Source organism: Pan paniscus, chromosome 16 (assembly GCF_029289425.2).
Source record: "Pan paniscus chromosome 16, NHGRI_mPanPan1-v2.0_pri, whole genome shotgun sequence".
Lineage (NCBI taxonomy): Eukaryota > Metazoa > Chordata > Mammalia > Primates > Hominidae > Pan > Pan paniscus.
The window spans coordinates 53,894,758-53,919,436 of NC_073265.2; the positions used below are offsets into that span (position 1 = coordinate 53,894,758).

General features: G+C 42.4%; 1 protein-coding gene and 1 non-coding gene across 3 annotated transcripts in view; both read left to right on the plus strand.

The window, feature by feature from the left end:
- ZNF609 (zinc finger protein 609) overlaps positions 1–24,679 on the plus strand; it is a 224,708-nt gene that overhangs the window by 183,276 nt on the left and 16,753 nt on the right. For both annotated transcript variants that reach the window (XM_034938917.4, XM_055098315.2), the window contains exon 4: positions 23,469–23,556. In XM_034938917.4, the coding sequence (XP_034794808.1) occupies positions 23,469–23,556 (88 nt within the window). The remainder of the gene's footprint in view (positions 1–23,468; positions 23,557–24,679) is intronic.
- Positions 24,384–24,490, plus strand: LOC112437385 (U6 spliceosomal RNA). The gene has a single exon (XR_003026004.1). It is a non-coding gene; the product is annotated as a U6 spliceosomal RNA (small nuclear RNA).

Here is a 24,679-nt window from a genome sequence, read left to right on the forward strand (position 1 = left end):
CTACTCGGGAGGCTGAGGCAGGAGAATCGCTTGAACCTGGGCGGCAGAGGTTGCAGTGAGCCGAGATCATGCCATGGCATTTCAGCCTGGATGACAGAGGGAGACTCTGTCTCAAAAAAAAAAAAAAAAAATCAACCTGGTATGGTAACACGTGCAGTGATAAACTCATTATCACTGTATAGGATGTTGTCAGTTAGGCTTACTTAGTACTCCCAGCTACTCAGGAGGCTGAGGCAGGTGGATTGCTTGAGCTGTGATCACACCACTGCCATCCAGCCTGGGGGACAGAGTGAGACCCTGTCTCCAAAAAAAAAAAAAAATGAAGTTCTGATTCTACAATGTGGATGAACCTTGAAAATACATGTTAAGTGAAATAAGCCAGTCACGAAAGGACAAATATTGTATTTTTTCCACTTAGGTATCTAGAATGGATACATTTATATAGACAGAAAGAATATTAAGGGCCGTGGGGAGCATAGGGAATGGAGAATTATTGCTTAATGGCTACAAAGTTTCTATTTCAGGTGATGAAAAAGTTTTAGATATTGTGATGGTTCAAAAGGAAAAAGTAACAATTTTTATTGTTGAAAATTTAGGAGACAAAGTCAAAATTCACCAAGAGGAAAAGAATAAATTACCCAGAGATAACCAATGTTTGAATTTTTATATTATACATATATTTTTGTTGCTTCTTTTATTTTATATTTTTAACAAATTGAGACCCTTCTCTATATATTTCGTAATCTTCTTTGTTTAGAGAAATATATTCCTGTAACATATTTCCATAACATTAAATGACCTTCTATAACATTTTAAATAACTACAGAGTATTCCATGTTAAGGATGTATCATAATGGACTTAGTCATTATATCTTTTATATGGTTTAAAAAAAGATACTTCTTAAATTTTCCAGCTCTTCAAGAGCTGAGCTTCATTTTTTACATCATCAATAAAGTACCTCACATACCAAGGAGACACATTATGTGTTTCATAATAATAACCTTGCAACTTTGGACTTTTCGGTTTTTGTCCCAACTCCCTTTTCTCTTTTTATCCTCTTGCTGCATTTTGCCTACTTGGACATTTTCTTTTTGCTTCTTCCACCTGTTCTATGTGTCTTTCACTTTGCCACCAGTATGTAGCTTTATTGCTGCATCTGTTTCTTTTCTGGTAGAAACAGGTCAAACGTAAAATCAATAACCTGCTTCTCAGCCCAAAATAAACCTACAGGTGTTGATGTCTTTTGCTTTAGTCCACAGTTTTATTCTCAAGTGCAGTGCATAAACCATTTAGTGTTTTACACCGAAAATACGAGCTCCTGAGAACCAAGAAAGTGTAATCTTATCTTGTGAGGCAGCGTAGTTAAAAATACGTATAAGGCCATGCAGTATGGTTTACATCTGTAATCTCAATACTTTGGGAGGCCAGACAGGAGGATCACTTGAGCCCATAAGTTTGAGACCAGACTGGGCAACATGGCAAAACCTTGTCTCTACTGAAAACTTAAAAATAAAAATTAGCCAGGCATGGTGTCATACACCTGTAGTCCCAGCTATTTGGGAGGCTGAGGTGGGAGGACTTCTTGAGGCCAGAAGTTTGAGGTTGCAGTGAGTTATGATCATGCCACCGCACTCCAGCCTGGGCGACAGAGTGAGACTTAACCTCAAACAAAACAAACCATACAGGCTTTAGTTGAGAGTCATATTGATTGGGATTCAGATCCTAGCTTTTGCATCTTATTTAGCTATATAACATTGGAACAGATTGCTCTGAGTTTCCAGTTCCTCGTCTGTAAAATGGGAATGATTATACGTTGGAGGTTGGTGAGAGAATTAAATATGAGATAATATATAGAAGATGTTAAAGCACAGTACGTTGTATGCATTATTGGAAATACTGTCTGACCACCACCACATACCAAAAAAAAAAAAAAAAAAATTAGGGAAAGCAACCAAATATCTAACCCATTGTATCTGGGACTAAGCATCCTTTCTGTATCATTAGGACTTGGGAAACTTCTTCCACAATTTTAGTGGGATTATATTGGAGTCTGAATCTTACTTTAGTGGCCAGATTCAGTGTGTAGTAACAGTTAAGGTCTAGGATGCTTCTAATTGTTCATTTCATAGGTGGAAAAGGAAGATGGATACTTACTGCAAAGTATACAGCAAATTTTGTCTGGGAGCAAGACATACATAAGAGAAAGAATTTGAAATGACTCCAGCTTTGGTTGGGCAAATTCTGACAATTACTTTTAAATGTAAGCCCAATGAAGTCAAATATCTATAGTGACTCTTATCTCCAGATGAATTTTGAGAAAAAAAATAGAATTGTTATAAATTAAATGAAGCTTCAGAAAGATAGGACTCAATTTAGTCATATTGGTGGTTTTTTGAAAAATTCTAAATCTTTACATTGTATTTTAATGCCATAAACTCATTATCACTGTATAGGATGTTGTCAGTTAGGCTTACTAACGCTCCTTCTCCACCCCCCAACACACACAAATCATATATCTGATTTAAATCAGAACTCTGTCTCACACATACACACACACACACTCACACTCTCTCTCACACACACATGCACACACCCATGCTGCTGGAAATTTGGGGAATCACACTGAGTTGAGAATCAGAAAGTAACTGAGATTCTTATCTTTGGAAGGAAAGGTAAGTAAGTAGCTGAGGAGTTCCTATTCTTCTGTCAGCTCATCAGCCAGAGATGAGATCTGGTGCCACTCCAAACCCTGCCTGATGGGTTAAACCAGTATTAGGGTTATTTATTCTGTTCAGTACTTACTGAGTACCTGCTAAGTATTTAGGGAGAGAAAAGAAAAATGTATAGACAGATGTTATCTCTTCTAATAAAGCATCATTTTTGCGGGGGAGGGGTTGCTTTTTATTTTGTACATGAATACATGAAGTGGCACAACATTCAAAAGAGATGAAAAGGATAGGCAGTAAAAAGTAAGTCTTCTTTCCCTGTCCCTAGCCCACCTAGTTCTGCTACCTTGAGGCAACTACAGTTATAGTTTCAAAGTATAATTTTTAATATTTTTAAAATACTTTAATACTTTAAAAATCAGAACATTTATCTAGGAATAGAATAATATAGCAGTCATAGGGACACACTTTGACACATCACATAAGAAATTAGGTAAAGAGCCAGGTATATCGTGGCATGTGCCAGTAAGTCCCAACTACTTGGGAAGGTGAGGCAGGAGGATCACTTGAGTCCAAAAGTTCAAGTCCAGCCTAGGCAACATGGTGAGAACCCATCTCAAAAAAAAAAAAAAAGTGTAGCCCATGCCTGTAATCCTAGCACTTTGGGAGGCCGAGGCCGGTGGATTTCCTGAGCTCAGTAGTTCGGGACCAGCCTGGGCAACACAGTGAAACCCCCTGTCTCTACTAAAATACAAAAGAAAAAAAAAATAAGCCAGGCATGGCAGCATGCACCTGTAGTCCCAGCTACTCGGGAGGCTGAGGCAGGAGAATTGCTTGAACCCAGGAGGTGGAGGTTGCAGTGAGCCAAGATCTCACCACTGCATTCCAGCCTGGGCAACAGAGTCAGGCTCCATCTCCAAAAATAAAAAAAAGTGTAAAAAAAATAGGTAAAGTAAATCATTAATTTCTCAATCAAATAAGTTCAGTCATGACAGACAACAAAAAATTTGTATGTGGAAGTCTTGGGGCTTAAGAGAGGATAAAAGTTAGATTAACATTAGAAGAAGGTATGGAAAATCTGTACACAAAACAGTACCTATACTTTAGCAGGGCAGCCAGTGAGTGAGAAATATGTTAAAGGGAAAGAGGTCCTCTACTTAGATCCAATAACTGTGTCTTTAGCATCTCAACCTCCTGAAAGTAAGAAGCTGGGGAGTTGGGGGTAGCTAGAGGGAGAGACCAGACCATCCATTTGCACAGAATATTCAAAAGAGTCTGTAGAACTTTGAGAAAAACCTTGCAGAGTGTACATCTTCACCTAAGACTAGAATAGCTAATGCGATTGTGAAATGGAATATTTATTTAGTGTGTAAGATTTGTGTTGATGGGTGGGGGGGGGGATCCTTTGTCATTTATTTAAAAGTAATATAAAATTATAAAAATGTTTGTTACTGGCCCGGCAGAGCCAATTTGGCAGTCTAGAAAAAGTCTGGATTTATAAGCAAACTAATGGAAATAGGAAGGATTTTTTTAGTAATAGTTTTGAGGCAACTTTGTGAGGAGGGAATAAGTTGATTTACAGACCCATCTCAAACTATCTATAAACATATATATACATATATACACATGAACATCTTAACTTTATGTAAGCCTGGTCCTGTTTACTTTCAAATGGACTGGAATGAAAAGAAATTATACCTTACTGCATTTTTATCATGTAGTCCCAAGTAGGCAGCTTTGCTTCCTAAGATTTGTGGGGTGGTTTCTTCATATTTGCTTTGTATATGGGAGCTCATTTTTAGGAAGTTTTATAACTGAAATATCTTCAAATAAATATATGCAAATAATACCACAAAACAGCATAAGAGCCCTACTAATGATACAGTCAGCAGATGCCATATAATTGTGAACTGAAAGAGATCACTTTTGGCTAAATTATAGAGCTCAGCTCATTTTCACCTTTTCCTAAAAAGGTGACTCTAGGTAAAAGGTAGCTGAGCAGACCACAGCAACTCTTGTTCAGTTTGATTATTTTAAACTAGGAAACCAGGTAACTGCAGTAGATGCCTGCTATTATGAGGGATTAGATAGGAGCAGTGAGCCATTGCTCAGCTCCTGTTCAGTGTGGGGGTTCCCCAGCCAGTTCATCACAGGTATCAGAGGGCAAACACTGTGACAGGAGCTGTCAGGAGGACTATACAAGGAGAAAGCATTATTGACACAGCAAAGACATGAGGTGACCTAGACGTTTGTAAGCCACTCTGGCAGCTACAGCTGAGGGAGCAGGCCTGGTTAGAGATTTCTCACAGGTGTTCTCCAGACCCGAACACTGTAGTTTTATGTAGATTGCTCCCCTCTTGGGAAGGAAGTAGAGCTGTTTTGTTTCTATTCACGTGTTATGTATTACCTCTCTCACTATCTCATTAACCAGTGTTGTCACCACCACACCCAACTCTGTGTACTAAAATTTGTTGTTCAGAAATTAAAAAAAAAAAAAACTTAATACATGAAACCTGAGAGCCCAGTTTACATTTTTCTTTTATTTATTTATTTACTTAGAGACCAAGTCTCTCTCTGTCACCCAAGCTGGAGTGCAGTGGTGCAATCGCAGCTCACTGCAACCTCTGCCTATTCTCATGCCTCAGCCTCCTGAGTAGCTGGGATTACAGGCGAGCCAACACACCTGACTAATTTTTGTATTTTTGGTGGAGATGGGATTTCACTATGTTGGCCAGGCTGGTCTCCAACTTCTGGCCTCAAGTGATCTGCCCACCTCGGCCTCCCAAAGTGCTCAGCTTGCAGGCATGAGCCACCATGCCCAACCTTATTTTTATTTTATATATATTTTTTTAGCCGGGACTACAGGCACACACCACCATGCCTGGCTAATTTTTTTTTTTTTTTTTTTTTTTTTTGAGACAGGGTCTTACTCTGTCACCCAGGCTGGAGTGCAGTGGTATGATCACAGCTCACTGCAGCCTCGACCTCCCAGGCTCAGCCATTCTCCCCACCTCAGCCTTCCAAGTAGCTGGGACTACAGGCACGTACCACCACGCGTGACTAATTTTTATATTTTTTGTAGGTATGGGGGTTTTGCCATGTTACCTAGGCTGATCTCAAACTCCTAGGCTCAAACAATCCTCCCACCTTGGCCTCTCACAGTGCTGGGACTACAAGTGTGAATCGCTATGCCTGGCCAACACTTGGCTTATTTTTTAAAAATTTTAGAGATGGAGTCTCACTGCGTTTTCCAGGCTGATCTTCAACTCCTGGACTCAAGCAGTCCTCCTGCTTCAGCCTCCCTAAGTAGTTGGGACTACAAGTGCGAGCTACCGCACCTAGTTCAATTTAGATTTTTCTATCATTATGCCATATTACCTAAGATACTGCAAGTCTGGGGCTGGTCTGAGTGCAGTGGTGTTTACAACTAGTTGATCACAACCAATTACAGATTTCTTTGTTCCATCTCTAATCCCATTGCTTCACTTAACTAACCTTAAAAAATAAATAAATAAAAAGATACTCCAAGTCTGTACAGAATGTGTACTGTGGCTCTTCCTAGACAGGGCATCCAGCTCTGTGCCCTATTTGGAAACCAGGGCTTCCATCTGGCTCCAGATGCCTGATATGACAGAGCTGAAGATAGCTACTATAAAATATGTTCAACAGTAATTTTATTTTAAAACCATCTCTGGAGACTTTTTACTGGTCTTTAAAGAACCCTTTATTTCCTTAGACAGATTAGGATATTCAGTACCCTATGCATCTTTGTGATCTTTTGGATTGTTAGAGGTAAGCCTTGCTGGTGATAATGTCTTCTGTTTTACATTAGAGTTTTGTCCCCCTCGTTCTAGATTATAAACTTCCTGGAAGCGCCAGGCGCAGTGGCTCACGCCTGTAATCCTAGCACTTTGGGAGGTCGAGGTGGGCGGATTGCCTGAGTTCAGGAGTTTGAGAACAGCCTGGGCAACACGGTGAAACCCCATCTCTACTAAAAATACAAAAAATTAGCTGGGTGTGACGGCGTGCGCCTGTAGTCCCAGCTACTTGGGAGGCTGAGGCAGGAGAAAAGCTTGAACCTGGGAGGCAGAGGTTGCAGTGAGCTGAGATCGTGCCACTGCACTCCACCCTGGACGACAGAGCTAGACTCCGTCTCCAAAAAAAATAAATAAATAAAAAATAAACTTCCTGGAAGCAATGACATGTTTATTCAACCCCACTCCCCCAACCCCTAAACAAACACACAAGTAGAATATAGCTTTGAATAGTAGCTCCTTGCAGATTGAATGAGAAACTACTAGAGTTTGCGTTATCTGTTATTTTAATTTCTTAGTAGTGTCCAAGATATCACACTCTCCTAGACTGGGAGCCAAAGAGCTATAAAAAATTGGTAGCAAAGTCACCAACTTGCTAGGAATCATAAATTACCCCTTACTCTTAAAGGTTGAAGGAAATTTGAGTTATAAAAGACAATATGTTACTCCAGCACCATCTAGAGGAAAGTCTAGAAAGGTTTAAAATGGTATTTTACAAGTTCACTATATCAGTTTATTTATCTATTTATTTAGAGACAGAGTCTCACTCTGCCGCCCAGGCTGGAGTGCAGTGGTGTGATCTGGGCTCACTGCAACCTCTGCCTCCTGGGTTCAAGCGATTCTCCTGCTTCAGCCTCCTGAGTAGCTGGGATTACAGTGCGTCACCATGCCCGGCTAATTTTTGTATTTTTAGTGGAGATGGGGTTTCTCCATGTTGACCAGGCTAGTCTCAAACTCCTGACTTCAGGTGATTCACCCGCCTCAGCCTCCCAAAGTGCTGGGATTACAGGCACGAACCATCATGCCCCGCCATCAGTTCAATTAAATCTATATATCACATTCTTCCTATCCTTTTTTATTATACATGTCATGATATGGTAAGATATCGTTCACTTGGCCATTCAACCAAACTTTACTCTCTTCTTTATTTATTTTATATATATATTTTCTTTTTTATAGAGATGGGACTCTTGTAATGTTGACCAGGCTGGTCTTGACCTCCTGGCCTCAAGCAATCCTTCCATCTCTTCCTCCCAAAGTACTCTGTTCTCATCTACTGCCTGATAGCATGTTATTTCTGCGTGTGTTTATCTCAACTGGATTGTAAAGTGTGTGAGAACAGATTGAGATCATGTCTTCTATTTCTATAATATGTATCTCCATAGCCCCTTACTACTGATAGGAAGTCATTAAAGATTGATTATTAAGTGATAGGTATAGGTATTACAACCTTATAGGCTAGATACAATATAGCAATATGGAAGATTCTTAAAAGCATAGCGCCAAGTGGGCCGGGCACGGTGGCTCACGCCTATAATCCCAGCACTTTGGGAGGCCGAGGCAGGTGGATCACGAGGTCAGGAGATCGAGACCATCCTGGCTAACACGGTGAAACCCTGTCTCTACTAAAAATACAAACAGTTAGCTGAGCGTGGTGATGGGCGCCTGTAATCCCAGCTACTCGGGAGGTTGAGGCAGGAGAATGGCATGAACCCGGGAGGCAGAGCTTGCAGTGAACCGAGATTGTGCCACTGTGGTCCAGCCTGGGTGACAGAACAAGACTCCATCTCAAAAAAAAAAAGTATAGCACCAAGTTGAGGGGAAAAAAAACAGAATAGAAAAAAAAAAAAATTATAGCACCAAGTTGAGGGGAAAAAAAAGAGAATAGTCCAGGCATGGTGGCTCACGCCTGTTGGATCACTGAGGTCGGGAGTTCGAGACCAGCCTGACCAGCATGGGGAAACCCCGTGTCTGCTAAAAATACAAAATTAGCCGGCATGGTGGCACATGCCTGTAATCCCAGCTACTCGGGAGGCAGGAGAATCGCTTGAACCTGGGAGGCGGAGGTTGTGGTGAGCCAAGATCGTGCCATTGCACTCCAGCCAGGACAACAAGAGCAAAACTCCATCCCCCGCAAAAAATCAGAATGATATCTATAACATAATACTAAATAAGCAAAATAAAATATATGAAAACAAAACAATAATATATATAATATACATTTATAAGAACATATACAGGCTGGGCGTGGTGGCTCACGCCTGTAATCCCAGCACTTTGGGAGGCCAAGGCGGGTGGATCACCTAAGGTCAGGAGTTGGAGACCAGCCTGGCCAACATGGTGAAACCTCATCTCTACTAAAAATACAAAAAAAATTAGCTGGGCATGGTGGCAGGTGCCTGTAATCCCAGCTACATGGGAGGCTAAGGCAGGAGAATTGTTTGAACCCAGGGGACGGGGTTGCAGTGAGCTGAGATCACGCCATTGCACTCCAGCCTGGGCAACGAGAGAAACTCTGTCTCAAGAAAAGTAAATAAAAAGAACATATACAAACAAAAATGTGTACATTAAACATAAAGAATGTCTGTAGGGGGCAGGGGCATGGAAATTGTGTAAAATGGAATAAGTAATTAACTAACAAGGGGAAGCTGAAAACAACAACTTTACCAGATTTAGAAAACAGCATGGATAAGTAGCAGCTTTTGGCGAAGGATGAATTAAGCAACTCAGCACTCAGTCAAAAGTTTTTACCTTATTTTCTTTTTTTCCTTTTTTGAGACTGAGTCTCACTCTGTCACCCAGGCTGGAGTGCAATGGCGCGATCTTGGCCCACTGCAACCTCCGCCTCCCGTGTTCAGGCAATTCTCTTGCCTCAGTCTCCCAAGTAGCTGGGATTGCAAGCACCCACCATCACACCCAGCCAATTTTTGTATTTTTAGTAGATATGGGGTTTTACCATGTTGCCCAGGCTGGTCTCGAACTCCTGACCTCAAGTGATCAGCCTGCCTCAGCCTTCCAAAGTGCGGGATTACAGGCGTGAGCCACCATGCCTAGCTATCTTATTTTCTATAACTTATTTTAATATATTAGCCCACCAATCAGTAACAATTAACAAATATTTATTTAGCATCAAGTATTAGATCAGCTTTTTCCATATCTCCTTCCTACTCTCTTACACATGCCTCAGTTCTTCACTTGTGGTTTGGTCTCACTCTTCTTCATGTGTGTCATGCTTATCCCAAATCCATTTAGGATTATAAAATTCTCCCTATTCTTTCTCTGACCTAACAGTCCATGGCTTTACCACAGTTTGTAGTGCAGCATATGGTTTTGGGTTTTTAACTAATGGGTTTTCTCCTTTTTTCTTTCTTTCTCCTTCCTTCTTTTCTTCCTCCCTTCCTCCCTCTTTTCTTTTCTTTTTTCCTCCGTCCCTCCTCCCTCTCTCCCTCTTTCTCCTCCCCTCCCCTCTCTCCCTTCCTCCCTTCCTCTTTCTTTAGATCCAGCATCCCAACTAGTGGTTTTGAATATATCCATTCTCCAACACCACCCTGCCCCCCACCTCTAAGATTAGAACACAACTTTCCATTCAGTAGCCATATCTCTATTCTGTTTTGAATCTTCAGTAGCACTTGGCACAATGACGGAGTATGGTAAGTAGTATGGGCCAGGCACAGTGGCTCACGCCTGTAATCCCAGCACTTTGGGAGGCTGAGGCAGACAGATCGCTTAAGGCCAGGAGCTCAAGACCAGCCTGGCCAACATGGCGAAACCCGTCTCTACTAAAAATACAAAAAATTAGCCGGGCGTGGTGATGCATGCCTGTAGTCCCAGCTACTTGGGAGGCTGAGCCAGGAGAATCACTTGAACCCAGGAGGTGGAGGGTTGCAGTGAGCCAAGATCGCACCACTGCACTGCAGCCTGAGTGACAGAGCAAGACTGCGTCTCAAAAAAAAAAAAAAATTATAAAAAATAATAGGTATTATGTATTTGCTGATTAGTTGCATAAAAGCAGTGTTTGAGGCCGTGCATGGTGGCTCACACCTGTAATCCCAGCACTTTGGGAGGCCAGGGCAGATGGATCATGAGGTCAAGAGATTGAGACCATCCTAGCCAACATGGTGAAACCCCGTCTCTACTGAAAATACAAAAATTAGCTGGGCATGGTGGTGCGTGCATGTAGTCCCAGCTACTCGGGAGGCTGAGGCAGGAGAATCACTTGAACCCCGTAGGCGGAGGTTGCAGTGATCTGAGATCGCGCTACTGCACCCCAGCCTGGCGACAGAGGGAGACTCCGTCTCAAAAAAAGAACAGCAGCGTTTGAGGTAGATGAATCTGACAATAGTTTACCACCTGGATTGACAGAGATAAAGGGTGGAGTTAGGGAGCACAATTCAAAGACTATTGGGATAGTCTACAGGTAAGTTAATGAGGACTTAGACTCTAGTGGTTGTGGGGATGTGGAGAGGAAGACATTATTCAGAGATTTCAAAGGTAGAATGGGCAGGTCATGGTGGCTGACTCTTGTCCAAATGCCAGAAAGTCAACTCTATTTACTTCTTTTTTTTTAGCCCTTGATCCCTCCTGGCTATGCCCAAAGTTTCCTGCTTCCTTTACAGATCATCACTTGCCTCTCCTCAGGATCCAGAATTCTCACAACTTTCAAGAATTCAAACTGGGCAAGCAAATCCCTGAAAGGCAAAACTGACTGCACTGGTAGAACTGGCTGATCCCCAGCTTTCTGTCTCCCAGCATGAAGATAGCAGCAGCTTAGTTAACTTCTCTATAAAGAGGCAGAAGGAAAACAATGCTTGGCTTTTATGCCTTATGTGTAGCAGTTCTTATACTTTTTGGTCTCAGGACCCCTTTTCATTTACCTTAAAAATTATTATTGTTTTTTTTTGAGACGGAGTCTTGCTCTTTTTCCCAGGCTGGAGTGCAATGGCACGATCTCGGCTCACTGCAACCTCCGCCTCCCAGGTTCAAGCAATTCTCCTGTCTCAGCCTCCCGAGTAGCTGGGATTACAGGCATGCACCACCACGCCCAGCTAATTTTGTATTTTTAATAGATATGGGGTTTCCCCATGTTGATCAGATTGGTCTTGAACTCCTGATCTCAGGTGATCCACCCTCCTCAGCCTCCCAAAGTGCTGGGATTACAGGTGTGAGCCACCGCGTCCAGCCTAACTTAAAAATTATTGAAGGGCCACATACCATGGCTCACACTTATAATCCCAGCACTTTGAAAGATACACACACACACACACACATTATATATAATATACATATTATGTATAATATATGTTGAGGTAGATTAATCTGACAATAGCGTATATGTTGGGTGTGGTGGTGCACACCTGTGGTCCTAGCTACTTAGAAAACTGAGAGAGGAGGATCACTTGAGCTTTAGAGGTTGAGGCTTCAGTGAGCCGTAATCATACCACTACACTCCAGCCTGGATGACAAAGATCCTGTCTCAAAAAAAAAAAAGGTATTGAGGACCTCAAAGAACTTTTGTTTTTATAGATTATATCTATTGATATCTACCATTTAGGAATTAAAATTTAGAAACTCAAAGTGTGTATTATTCATAATAATGAACCTGTTACATGGTAATATAAATAGTATTTTTAATGGAAAATAACTATTTTCATATTTTTAGTAGAGACGGGGTTTCACCATGTTGGCCAGGCTAGTGTCCAACTGGCCTCAAGTGATCTGCTCACCTCAGCCTCCCAAAGTTGTGCTTTTTCGTTTCTCTCTCTAGGAGAGCCTTAAAGATCTATGTTTCATTTGTAGCCATTTCTGGGAATTCTTGGCACCTGAACTGAGATCCTCATTACCCATTGTTGTTAGAAATAACATGTTCAAAAGAGGTATAAAACGTGTTTTTAGTTTTTTAAAAGTTTTTTATTGGACATTTACCACACACACTCACACACTGCATTCAAAACTCGCTGGCAAACTATGGTCGTAGGGAGTTACCAAAAATAGTTTCTCAGACTGATTCCTTTGGTTAGTAGCTATAGAATTTTTCCCCATGGACTTTGAGTTCCAAATAACAGACCCTTAAGAGAATCATGTAATTAGTGGATGATAGAGCTACGTTAGTATTTACTCCCTGATTTCCTAGCCTAAAGTAGATTGGAAGAAGGAAGTTGGATGTAATAGAGAGGTTGGTGATAAGGGAAAGACTACTGCAGAAGGCAGACATATTAATGACGGGAAAAAGCAACTGCTGACAGCCAAAGAGGAGACCGAGAAGCAAAACACAGAAACTCAGCAGAGTAGTTTGGTCTCAATTAAAGAGGGCCATTAACCCCTAATATCTCAGGAACCTTTAAAGGGACATCTCTTTACCACACCACAGAATAATTGTGTCTAGAATAATGACCCTGAGTCATCAAGAAAATTTTAAAATACGCTCTGTATATGGGAAGTCCCCAACTTATGAATGGTTTGTGGTCCAAAGTTAATTTTCAAAACATTTTTTTGGAACGCAAAACATTTTTCTTTCTTTCTTTCTTTTTTTTTTTTTTGAGACTGAGTCTTGCTTTGTTGCCCAGGCTGGAGTGCAGTGGCATGATCTCGGCTCACTGCAACCTCTGCCTCCTGGGCTCAAGCGATTCTCCTGCCTCAGCCTCCCGAGTAGCTGGGATTACAGGTGCACGCCACCATGCCCAGCTAATTTTTGTATTTTTAGTAGAGACGGGGTTTCACCATGTTGGCCAGGCTGGTCTTGAACTCCTGACCTCAGGTGATCTGCCCACCTCAGCCTCCCAAAATGCTGGGATTACTGGCATGAGCTGCCACACCTGGCCTCAAAACATTTTCTATAGAAATAATGAAATAATTATTTTGGGCCTTAGACAAGCTGCTTTTTTCATTTTATCAGTCCAATAAACAACCTTTGAATGCCTAATATTAATAAAAGTATTTCTTTTTTATCTGGCTCTCATTTATATCTTTGTTTCAGTGAGAGTTCATTCTGAGGCCAGAGCCTGAACATAAATACAGTTCCCCTCTGGCCTCATAATCTGTTCCTCAAGGTGCAGACGGTCTATGACAGGGATTAGCAAGTAAGGGTTCGGTTACCAAATCCAGTCCCACTTCTGGTTTTTATAATACAGTTTTATTGAAACACAACTATGCCTATTTGTTTACATATTGTCTGGGGCTCTTTTTCTACTCTAAGAGTTGAGAAGTTATGACGGAGACTGTGTGGCCTGCAAAGCTTTAAATATTTACTATCTGTCCCTTACTTTAAAAGCCTGCCAATCCCCAGTCTGTGTGATCTGGTCCACCGTTGTCACTAATATGCTGTCTCTCTGACCTCATGTGTTCTCACTCTTCCCCTCATTTATTCCACTACAGCCACACTATCATCTTTGCTCTTCCGAACGTGCCATGTGCATTCCCACCACAGGGCCTTTGTACTTGCTTTTTCCGCTGCCTAAAATGTCTTCTAATTTCCACAGAGCTCGCTGTCTCACCTCTTACAGGTTTCTCTGCTTGAATGTCATCTTCTTGAGCAGGCTTTTTAAAATTGCCCTTTATAAAATAGCAGCATCACCATCCCTCACATCGTCTTCTGCTTTGTTTTTCTCCATAGCTTATCACTCTCTGGGTTTTTGTTGTTTGTTTGTTTGTTTGTTTGTTGAGACCGGGTTTCACTCCCGTCACCCAGGCTGGAGTGCAGTGGCGTGATGTGGACTCACTGCTGCAACATCCACCTCCTGGGCTCAAGTGATTCTCCTGCCTCAGTCTCCCAAGTAGCTGGGACTACAGGCGTGTGCCACCATGTCTGGCTAATTTTGGTATTTTTTGTAGAGACAGGGTTTCACCATGTTGGCCAGGCTGGTCTCGAACTCCTGGGCTCAAGCAGTCCTCCCGCCTTGGCCTCCCAAGCTGGGATTACAGGTGTGAGCCACCACGACTGGCTGCGTATCACTATCTGACATATGCTTACATGTTCCCTTATTTATTGTCTTTCTCCTCTTATCTGAATGTGAGAGCAGAGACTTGGTCAGTTTTGTGTGTTGCCATGTCCCAGTACTTTAGAACAGTGTCTGGCCCAGAGTAGGTGCTCATTTGTGGAATAATAGAATGAATGAAAGCAGGTATGTGTGCTAATCTGTACTTTACCCTGGTTAGTTAGGGTGTATTTGTATCCAGTTAGGGTATAGTTGTCAACATCAATCAGGATTGAAAACTGGGATTAAAATAAGATTTAAAAGCAGCATATAGGCAAATGCTGATGTTTCCATTTGGAAACTCAATGCTACTGGAATATTCAGGTACACTTCATCTCTTCCCCTTTCTCTTTTGTTGTCTCTTATGCTGAGGGCAAGCATCTGGCCTTATTTATCCTTATTCTCTAGTACTTAGTCCAGCACATTCCATAAAGTTGGCTCTTAATAAACATTTGCTGCCAACCCAGGAGTGGACCTCAGCATTTCTTCACTGTTTTTGTAACTTCAATACTTCACAGAATGCTTGGCAAATAATAGATGCTCAATAAATATTCGTTCAAGGTAGGAATGAATTATTTGTCTACCTAGGGTAGACATTCCAGGTTATCTGTTATGTAACAAATTAACCTAAAACATAGTTGTCTAAAACAATAAATATTATCTCACAGAGTTTCTGTGGCTCAGGAATTCAGGAGTAGCTTAACTGGGTGGTCTGACTCAGGGTCTCTCATGAGGTTGTAGTCAGTTGTTGACTGGGGCTGGAGGATCCTCTTCCAAGTTGCTTCACTACATGACTATTGGCAGAGGGCCTCAGTTGCTGGCCTCGTGGACTTCTCCATAGGGCTGCTTAAGTGTTCTCACAAAATGGCTGCTGTCATCCCTAAGGGAAGAAATCCCAGAGAGAAAGCAAGGAGGAATCCCCAATAATACCTTTTATCACCTTGTCTCAAAAGTCATGCACCATCACTTCTGCAAGTTGCTAAAGGCAGCTCACACTCCAGGGGATGAGAATTAGGCCCCATCTTTTTTTTTTCCTCTGTGAATTAGGCTGGAGTGCAGGGGCAACATCTCAACTCATTACAGCCTAGATCTCCCGGGCTCAAGTGATCCCCCCACATCAGCCTCCATAGTAGTTGGCACTACAGGCACATGCCAACAAGCCCAGATAATTTAAAGAATTTTTTAGAGACAGGGTCTCACTACATTGCCCAGGCTAGTTTCGAATTCCTGTGCTCAAGCAATCCTCCCACCTTGGCCTCCCAAAATGCTGAGATTACAGGCATGAGCCACCATGCTTGGCCATGAAGCATTTTTAAAACATTGAGATATTTCTACTAAAAGTAATAATTTTTTTTTTCTTGAGACAGGGTCTCTTTCTGTTGCCCAGACGGGAGTGCAGTGGCGCGATCTCGGCTCACCACAACTTCTGCCTCCCAGGCTCACGCGATTCTCTTGCCTCAGCCTCCTCAGGAGCTGGGATTACAGGCACGCGCCACTACTGCCCGGCTAATTTTTGTATTTTTAGTAAAGATGGGGTTTCACCATGTTGACCAGGCTGGTCTTGAACTCCGGACCTAAGATGATCCACCTGCCTCGGCCTCCCAAATTGCTGAGATTACAGGCATGAGCCACCATGCCTGGCTAACTAATAACTATTTTTATGTGTTTTTTTGGGAATAGGTGATACATACAGATGTATGTATTACCTATACCTGTATGTACGAGTTCAAAAGCTAAAAGGTTTTATACAGAGAAATGATAGGATATGAGAGGTTTTATTTAACAGGATCTCTCTGGTCTCTGTGTTGAGAGCAGGTCAGAAAGTGATAAAGATGGAAGCAAGTTAGGAAGCTATTGCAATAATTTAAGGAGTGCTTGGAGCAGTAGAAGTGGAGGTAATGAGAAATGATCAAAATCTGGATATATTTTGAAGGTTGAGCCAAAAAGATTTGCTGATGGTCAGGTGTGGGGACATGGATAGTAGGAGAGGAACCAAGTAAAACTCTAAGGGTTTTGACCTGAACACCTAGAAGGATGTACACATGCCATTACCTCAGATAGGGAGAATTCAGAGCAAGTTGTTTTTGTTGTTCTTGGAGGAGAGGGTTGTTAAGGAGAGGATGGGTATCAGGAGCTCAGTTTGGAACACGTTAAGTTTGAGATCTCCATTTAGACGTCCAATGGAAATGTCAAGTTTGTGATTAGATACATGAATCTGGAGTTTAGGGGAGAGGTTGGGGCTAGGGATAGAAGTTTGAGTCATCAGCTACACATGAAGTATCAGCAAAAGATGCTGAGGAATGACCAGAGAGATAGGAGGAGAACCAGGAGAGTATGGTGTCTGGAAGCCAAGTGAAGGAAGCGTTTTAAGAAGGGAATTGGTCTGAGCATGAAGGAGCTGAGCATGAAGGTACCAGATCCCTGAGAGAAAGTATGTACTAATGGAAATAGTAAAAATGAGGGGCCTAGAAAAAAAATCTCTCTCTCTCTTTCCACTATTATACTTGGATCAGCCTTGACTACACAAATGTTTTGAGGTTTTGAATTATTATCTGAAACAAAGCAGTGCTGCTTTGGGATTGAGTTTGTCTCAGCATTTCACTCCTAAGAACTGTGGGAACCTGGCCAGTGGTGGTGGCTCATGCCTGTAATCCCAGCACTTTGGGAGCCCGAGGCAGGTGGATCACCTGAGGCAGGACTTCGAGACCAGCCTGACCAACATGGTGAAACAGTATCTCTACTAATAATACAAAAATTAACGAGGTGTGGTGGTGCACACCTGTAATCCCAGCTGCTTGGGAGGCTGAGGCAGGAGTATTGCTTGAGCCTGGGAGGCAGAGGCTGGAGTGAGCCGAGATTGCACCACTGCACTCCAGCCTGGGTGACACAGTGAGTCTCTGTCTCAAAAATAATAATAATAATAACCAGGGGAACCTGACTAGTGCCTCATACATGTCATCATTTTCCCTTTACTCTGCTCCAATATTTATCACCTTGAAGAAGGGAGAATAGTGAGTACTCTAAAACTTAATAATGGGTAATTAGATTATGTCCATAAGACTTGGTAAATCTGAAAGTAAGATTCTAGAGAAACACGGAGCCCTATTTATTACTGCTGTTTTTTAGCAGTATTATCCTCAAACATGCTGAGCCTTTCCTTATTTTGTGAACACTTAGGAAAAATAGTAAGTTTTCCAAGATGAAGACCAGTTTTTCTTTCTCTTCAGCCTACTTGCTTCCCTAAAGCTAGCCCCTAATAGAGAAACTTGGTCTGTTAAGTGTTATTTGCTGCTTTTCTTTCCTGTCGTCCTGTTCTCCAGCTGTCTCAACTCGGAACCTTGCAGGAAGACTATTAAACCTCATCAATGTGTGTTTCCTTTGACATTTAAACAAGCCTCCATTTTGTCTTTCCATATCATAATTTTTTCTCTTCCCTTCTCCCATTTCCAGCACCTTGTTTGACCTGTCTTCTCTTCGGCTCATTCATTATTGCTAAAGTTTGCAGATTATACCAAAGGAAGAAGCCAGATTTATAAATATGTGTTCCCACCCAGCTGTTTCAAGAATAGTAATGACATTCATCTTCTAGTTGTGTGCCTGCTCTCTGTGTACAGCTGTGCTCATCTGCCCTTATAAATGAGATGCCTATCTCTAAGTCTTACCTTCTCTATAAATGGACTCTGTTCCTATTAAATTGATTATGCAGTAATCAGAGCAGGCCATCTTTTGGGGGAGACATCCACTTGAAATCACTTTGCTAATAGCTAGAGAGAATTTAGCCTAATTACTTCTTTAGGAGATATGCCATTTCCCTTAAGATGCCAGGGCACTGCAAAGGGATAGGATTCCTATGCTTTTCCCCTCTGGATGACCCCCTGCAATCCTGTATGTGTATGTGTCTTTTATCTAAGGTGAAGGTAACAGGATATTCTAAGAAAATTGTGTGAAAACAATCAGAATCCATTAGAGATAGCTGTGTCAGGCCTTAGAGTCTGAAAGATCTGACCACTAATAGTGAACCCTTGAGTAAATGATTTATCCTTTCTGGTGTATCATTTCCTCCTTTGCAAAGTAGCCTTAACAATCCTTATATGACAGGATTTTTGGCACCCACTTATGGCCTGCCTTCCTCAAAAAGTGATTTAAGACCAGGTGCCGTGGCTCATGCCTGTAATCCCAGCTCTTTAGGAAACCAAGGCAGGAGGATCACTTGAGACCAGGAGTTTGAAACCAGCCTGGGCAACATAGTGAGACTCTGTCTCTATTTTTAAACAAACAGAAAAAATTATAAAAAGTAAACAAATGGGCCGGGCCCAGTGGCGCATGTCTGTAATCCCAGCACTTTGGAAGGCCGAGACAGGCAGATCACCTGAGGTCAGGAGTTTGAGACCAGCCTCAACTTGGAGAAACCCCGTATCTACTAAAAATATAAAATTAGCTGGGCGTGGTGGTACATGCCTGTAATCCCAGCTACTCGGGAGGCTGAGGCAGGAGAATTGCTTGAACCTGGGAGGCGGAGGTTGCGATGACCCAAGATCACGCCATTGCACTCCAGTCTAGGCAACAAGAGCAAAACTCCATCTCAAAAATTAAAATTAAAATTAAAAATTAAATTAAAAAATAAATAAACAAACGCCAGCTACTCAGGAGGCTGAGGCAGGAGAATCGCTTGAACCCAGGAGGCGGAGGTTGCAGTGAGTAGAGATTGCGCCACTGCACTCCACCCTGGGCAACAGAGCAAGACTCCGTCTCAAAAAAAAAAAACACACACACACAAATAAAAATAAAAGTGATTGGCCTAGTGACTACTGTAATCTCAGCACTTTGGGAGGCCAAGTTGGGTGGATCGCTTGGGGCCAGGAGTTCAAAACCAGCCTGGCCAACATGGTATAACCCTGTCTTTACTAAAAACACAAAAATCAGCCATGCATGGTTGCACACGCCTGTAATCCCAGCTACTTGGGAGGCTGAGGCACAAGAATTGCTTGAACCTGGGAGGCGGAGGTTGCAGTGAGCCAAGATTGCACCACTGCACTCTAGCTTGGACAACAGAGTGAGACTCTGTCTAAAATAAAAATAATTAAATAAAAATAAAAGTGATTTAAGGCTGTAAATATTCAATAAGATAATATGAAAACATCTAGCACATAATAGTTTTATTTTTCTTTTTTACTTTATTGTATTTATTTATTTTTTGAGATGAAGCCTTGCTCTGTCGCCGAGGCTGGAGTGCAGTAGCACAATCTCAGCTCACTGCAACACCTCCTTGAACACCTCCTGGGTTCAAGCAGTTCTCTTGCCACAGCCTCCTGAGTAGCTGGGACTACAGGCACCCACCACCACGCCCAGCTAATTTTTGTATTTTTAGTAGAGATGGGGTTTCACCATCTTGGCCAGGCTGGCTGGTCTTGGACCCTTGACCTCAAGTGATCACTCGCCTTGGCATCCCAAAGTGCTGGGATTACAGGCATGAGCCACCGCACCCGGCTTAATCCTATATTTTTAAAAATCTAAGATTTGGGCCAGGCGCGGTGGCTCATGCCTGTAATCCCAGCACTCTGGGGAGGCCGAGGCGGGCGGATCATGAGATCAGGAGATCGAGACCATCCTGGCTAACATGGTAAACCCCGTCTCTACTAAAAAATACAACAAAAATTAGCCGGGTGTGGTGATGTGCGCCTCTAGTCCCAGCTACTCGGGGGGGCTGAGGCAGGAAAATGGCGTGAACCTGGGAGACGGAGCTTGTAGTGAGCCGAGATTCGTGCTACTGCACTTCAGCCTGGGCGACAGAGCGAGACTCTGTCTCAAAAAAACAAAACAAACAAAAAAACCCTGAGATTTGTAGAAGCCAAGTGACTTGTTCAAGGTTACACTATAACAAAGCCAGGATTTGCACTGAGGTTTTCTAACTCCATGTCCAGTGATTTTTAGACAACATTGTATGTCAAAGAATAAATGAATACAAGTGAGTTACTAGAGATACGTCCTAGAAGTGCCAAATCAAAAAGTATTTTATTAGTGGGTGGCCGTAGACAAACAAAAGCTAATTCCAGATCCCCCAGATTTATTGTCTTGATATATTCCATAGAAAATGTGCCTTGGAGCTGGGTGTGGTGGCTAACACCTGTAATCCCAACACTTTGGGAGTCTGAGGTGGGCAGATCACCTGAGGTCGGGAGTTCGAGACCGGCCTGACCAACATGGTGAAACCCTGTCTCTACTTAAAAAAAATACAAAATTAGCCTGGGCATGGTGGCACCTGCCGTAATCCCAGCTACTCAGGAGGCTGAGGCAGGAGAATCACTTGAACCCAGGAGGTGGAGGTTGCAGTGAGCTGAGATCAGGCCATTGCACTTCAGCCTGGGCAACAAGAATGAAACTCTGTCTCAAAAAAAAAGAAAAAAGAAAAAGAAACAGAGATGCAAGTCACTAAGTGGGGCTGAATCTGTGGACTGGCTGACTTCCAGATCTGGGAACAAAGAGTAGTCGTGAGAGGTGATTTCAGAGGAGTAAATAGATACTAAAAATGCTCATAGACAAGAATGTGAGGCCAGGAGAGTGAGATGCTAACCCCCAACCAGCCTTATGAAAGGAGGCTTAAAATAAGTTAATTGTTGAGTGGAGGAGGGAAGCTTTAAGGAGTTGGGAAGGACTGTGTCAAGCTGCCTCCTGATTCATTATTAGAATAGAAGTGTGATATCCTAAATTTCACTGTGGCATAGGCCATTTGAAGACCTGTTGTACTGAGTCCCTAGGGGACCAGAAGAAAGAAATTTGCAAAGTGATGAGACAGACAAAGGGGAAAAAGTAATAACAAAGACATTCCACTCAATATGAGGCTGCAAACCAAAATGTTAATAATAGAAATCTAATGTTAAGAAAGATAACCAATAAAAACCAGGACTTCCACTTCAGAGAAGATGGAGTAGTCAGATTTTTCCCTATTCCTCCCCTAAATACAACTAAAAACTCTGGAAATTATTTATAAAACAAATACAGCAAGACTGAAACATGGAAGAAAGAAGGCAGACCAGCCATGGGTCACAAGACCTTAGAAACAACATGGTGATGAGTTCCCTGGGTTTTCTTTTTGTCTCTAATATCCCAGACATGGCGCTAAAACTGAATATTATATTTAATAGTAAAAGACTGAATGGAGCCAAGTGTGGTGGCTCACACCTATAATCCCAGCACTTTGGAAAGCCAAGGCAGATGGATTGCTTGAACTCAGGAGTTCAAGACCAGCCTGGGCAAAATGGTCTTGACAAGAGGATAGCTTGAGCCCGAGTTTGAGCCCAATCTGGGCAACATAACAAGACATTGTCTCTAAAAGAATTAAAATGCCAGCCAGGTGCGGTGGCTCATGCCTGTAATCCCAGCACTTTGGGAGGTTGAGGCAGGCGGATCACATGAGGTCGGGAGATTGAGACCAGCCTGACCAACATGGAGAAACTCTGTCTCTACTAAAAATACAAAATTAGCTGGGGGTGGTGGTGCATGCCTATAATCCTAGCTACTTGGGAGGCTGAGGCGGAGAATTGCTTGAACCCAGGAGGCGGAGGTTGCAGTGAGCGGAGATCACACCATTGTACTCCAGCCTGGGCAACAAGAGCGAAACTCCGTCTCAAAAAAAAAAAAAAAAAAGGAATTAAAATGCCAAAAAAAAACCCTATATAAAACATAATTTTTCTTTTATCAGATTGGCAAAGAACAAAATGAGAACATCATGTTGCCAAAGGAAAAGGGCAAGAGGTATTCATGGGCTACTATAAATGGGTATATGAATGAGTACGTCCTCTTTGAGGCAATTTGGAGGTGGTTTGGCCGTATTTGTGAGAACTCCAAATACAAGTGCACTGTGATTAATGGTTTTACTTACAGGAATTCATCTTACAGACATATTTGTGTAGGTAAAATGAAGCATTTGTACAAGATTATTCATTGCAGTTTATTTGTAATAGCAGAAGATTGAAACAACCTAAATGTCCGTTCAAATGCTGCCATTGAAAAGAATGAAGTAGCTCTCTGTCTACACATACAGAATGATCCAAAATATTTGGGTACATGAAAAAAGCAGTGTGCAGAACATTGTGTGTATATTGCTATCATTTAAGGAAGAATATATGAACATATTTGCATATATACATATAAAATATCTGTGGAAGACTTTTGGATGTTTCCAAGTGGGGGAACTGGAAGACTGAAGAACAGTTATGGAAGGGACACTTCATTTTATATTAGGGTTTGTTGGGGATTTTTTTTTGGTCGGGGCATGGGGATTACCTTTTGAATTTTGGAGTAAGGCTACATTACCTAGTCAAAAGCTTTATTTATTTATTTATTTTTTTTTTTTTTTGAGACGGAGTCTCACTCTGTCACCCATGCTGGAGTGCAGTGGCGCAATCTTGGCTCACTGCAAACTCCACCTCCTGGGTTCAAGTGATTCTCCTGCCTCACTCTCTTGAGTAGCTGGGATTACAGGCATGCACCACTATGCCCAGCTAATTTTTGTAATTTTAGTAGAGACAGGTTTTCCCCATGTTGGTCAGGCTGATCTTGAGCTCCTGGCTGCAAGTGATCTGCCTGCCTTAGTCTCCCAAAGTACTGGGATTACAGGTGTGAGCCACCACTCCCGGCCAAAAAAAATTTTTTTTAATTATCCAGGTGTGGTGACATGCTCTTGTGATCCCAGCTACTTGGGAGACTGAGGTGGGACGATCGCTTGAGGCTGTACTCCAGCCTGGGCAACAGAGCAAAACCCCATCTCCAAAAATAAAAATAAAATGTGTCTTGACAAAACCATGAAGTCTTTACAACTGTTACCCATCCTAAGGGACCTCAGTAGCATTGTAGGCAATTCCTATGAAACTATTCTGGCCCAATCCTATTTGTCCCATTGGTACCCAGAGTACCACCTAAACCCTCTTATAGAAGTCTGAGTGATGATCAAAAGAATACTATTCTCAGTGGCAAATGGGGTGTGTCTTGTCTATATCTATGTGCTCTTATTTTCCAGGGATGTTGGTGGTAAATGTAACGTGGAGGAACAAGACATATGTAGGTACACTCCTTGACTGCACACGACATGATTGGGCACCCCCAAGGTAAGCACTTACAGCTATTTAGGTTATATTATTCTGAACCACACTAATTGGTGATCCCTTATACTTTTATCCTGCTAGAGTTGTACATCCAGCTTTTAAAGGACATGATGGTGTAGATACCAGGGAAAGCACTGTATTTATCTGACATTCAAGAAGACTGAATGGCCAGGCGCGGTGGCTCACGCCTGTAATCCCAGCACTTTGGGAGGCTGAGGCAGGCGGATCACCTGAGGTCAGGAGTTCCAGACTAGCCTGACCAACATGGAGAAACCCCGTCTCTACTAAAAATAAAAAATTAGCCGGGCATGGTGGTGCATGCCTGTAATCCCAGCTGCTCGAGAGGGTGAGGCAGGAGAATCGCTTGAACCCAGGAGGCAGAGGTTGTGGTGAGCCAAGATCACACCATTGCACTCCAGCCTGGGCAACAAAAAGTGAAACTCCATCTCAAAAAAAAAAAAAAAAAAAAAGAAGATGAATTGTGTATTAAAGTGTTCGGGGGGCCGGGTACGGTGGCTCACGCCTGTAATCCTAGCACTTTGGGAGGCCAAGGCGGGTGGATCATGAGGTCAGGAGATCGAGACCATCCTGGCTAACACAGTGAAACCCCATCTCTACTAAAAATACAAAAAAATTAGCCGGGCGTGGTGGCGAGCGTTTGTAGTCCCAGCTACTCGGGAGGCTGAGGCAGGAGAATGGCGTGAACCCGGGAGGCGGAGCTTGCAGGGAGCCGAGATCGCGCCACTGCACTCCAGCCTGGGGGACAGAGCAAGACTCCGTCTCAAAAAAAAAAAAAAAAATTAATTAAAAAAAAATAAAGTGTTCAGGGGGTGCTCACTTCAGTGGTACATATACTAAAATTGGACCAATACAGAGAAGATTAGCATGGCCCCTGCACAAGGGTGACATGCAGATTCGTTAAGTGTTTTATATTTTTAAAATTAGGAAAAAAAAGTGAAGTGTTGAGGGGATGCACTTTGACTGGAATTATTAAAGTCACCTTGAGACCAAAGCTATAACATCTAACCATGGGTGAGCAAACATTCATTGATGATAGCTATTTCTCAGAAATTTGAACTCAAGAACATTTTTAGTTTTATAAACTCTACTAGAACATACGGGTTTC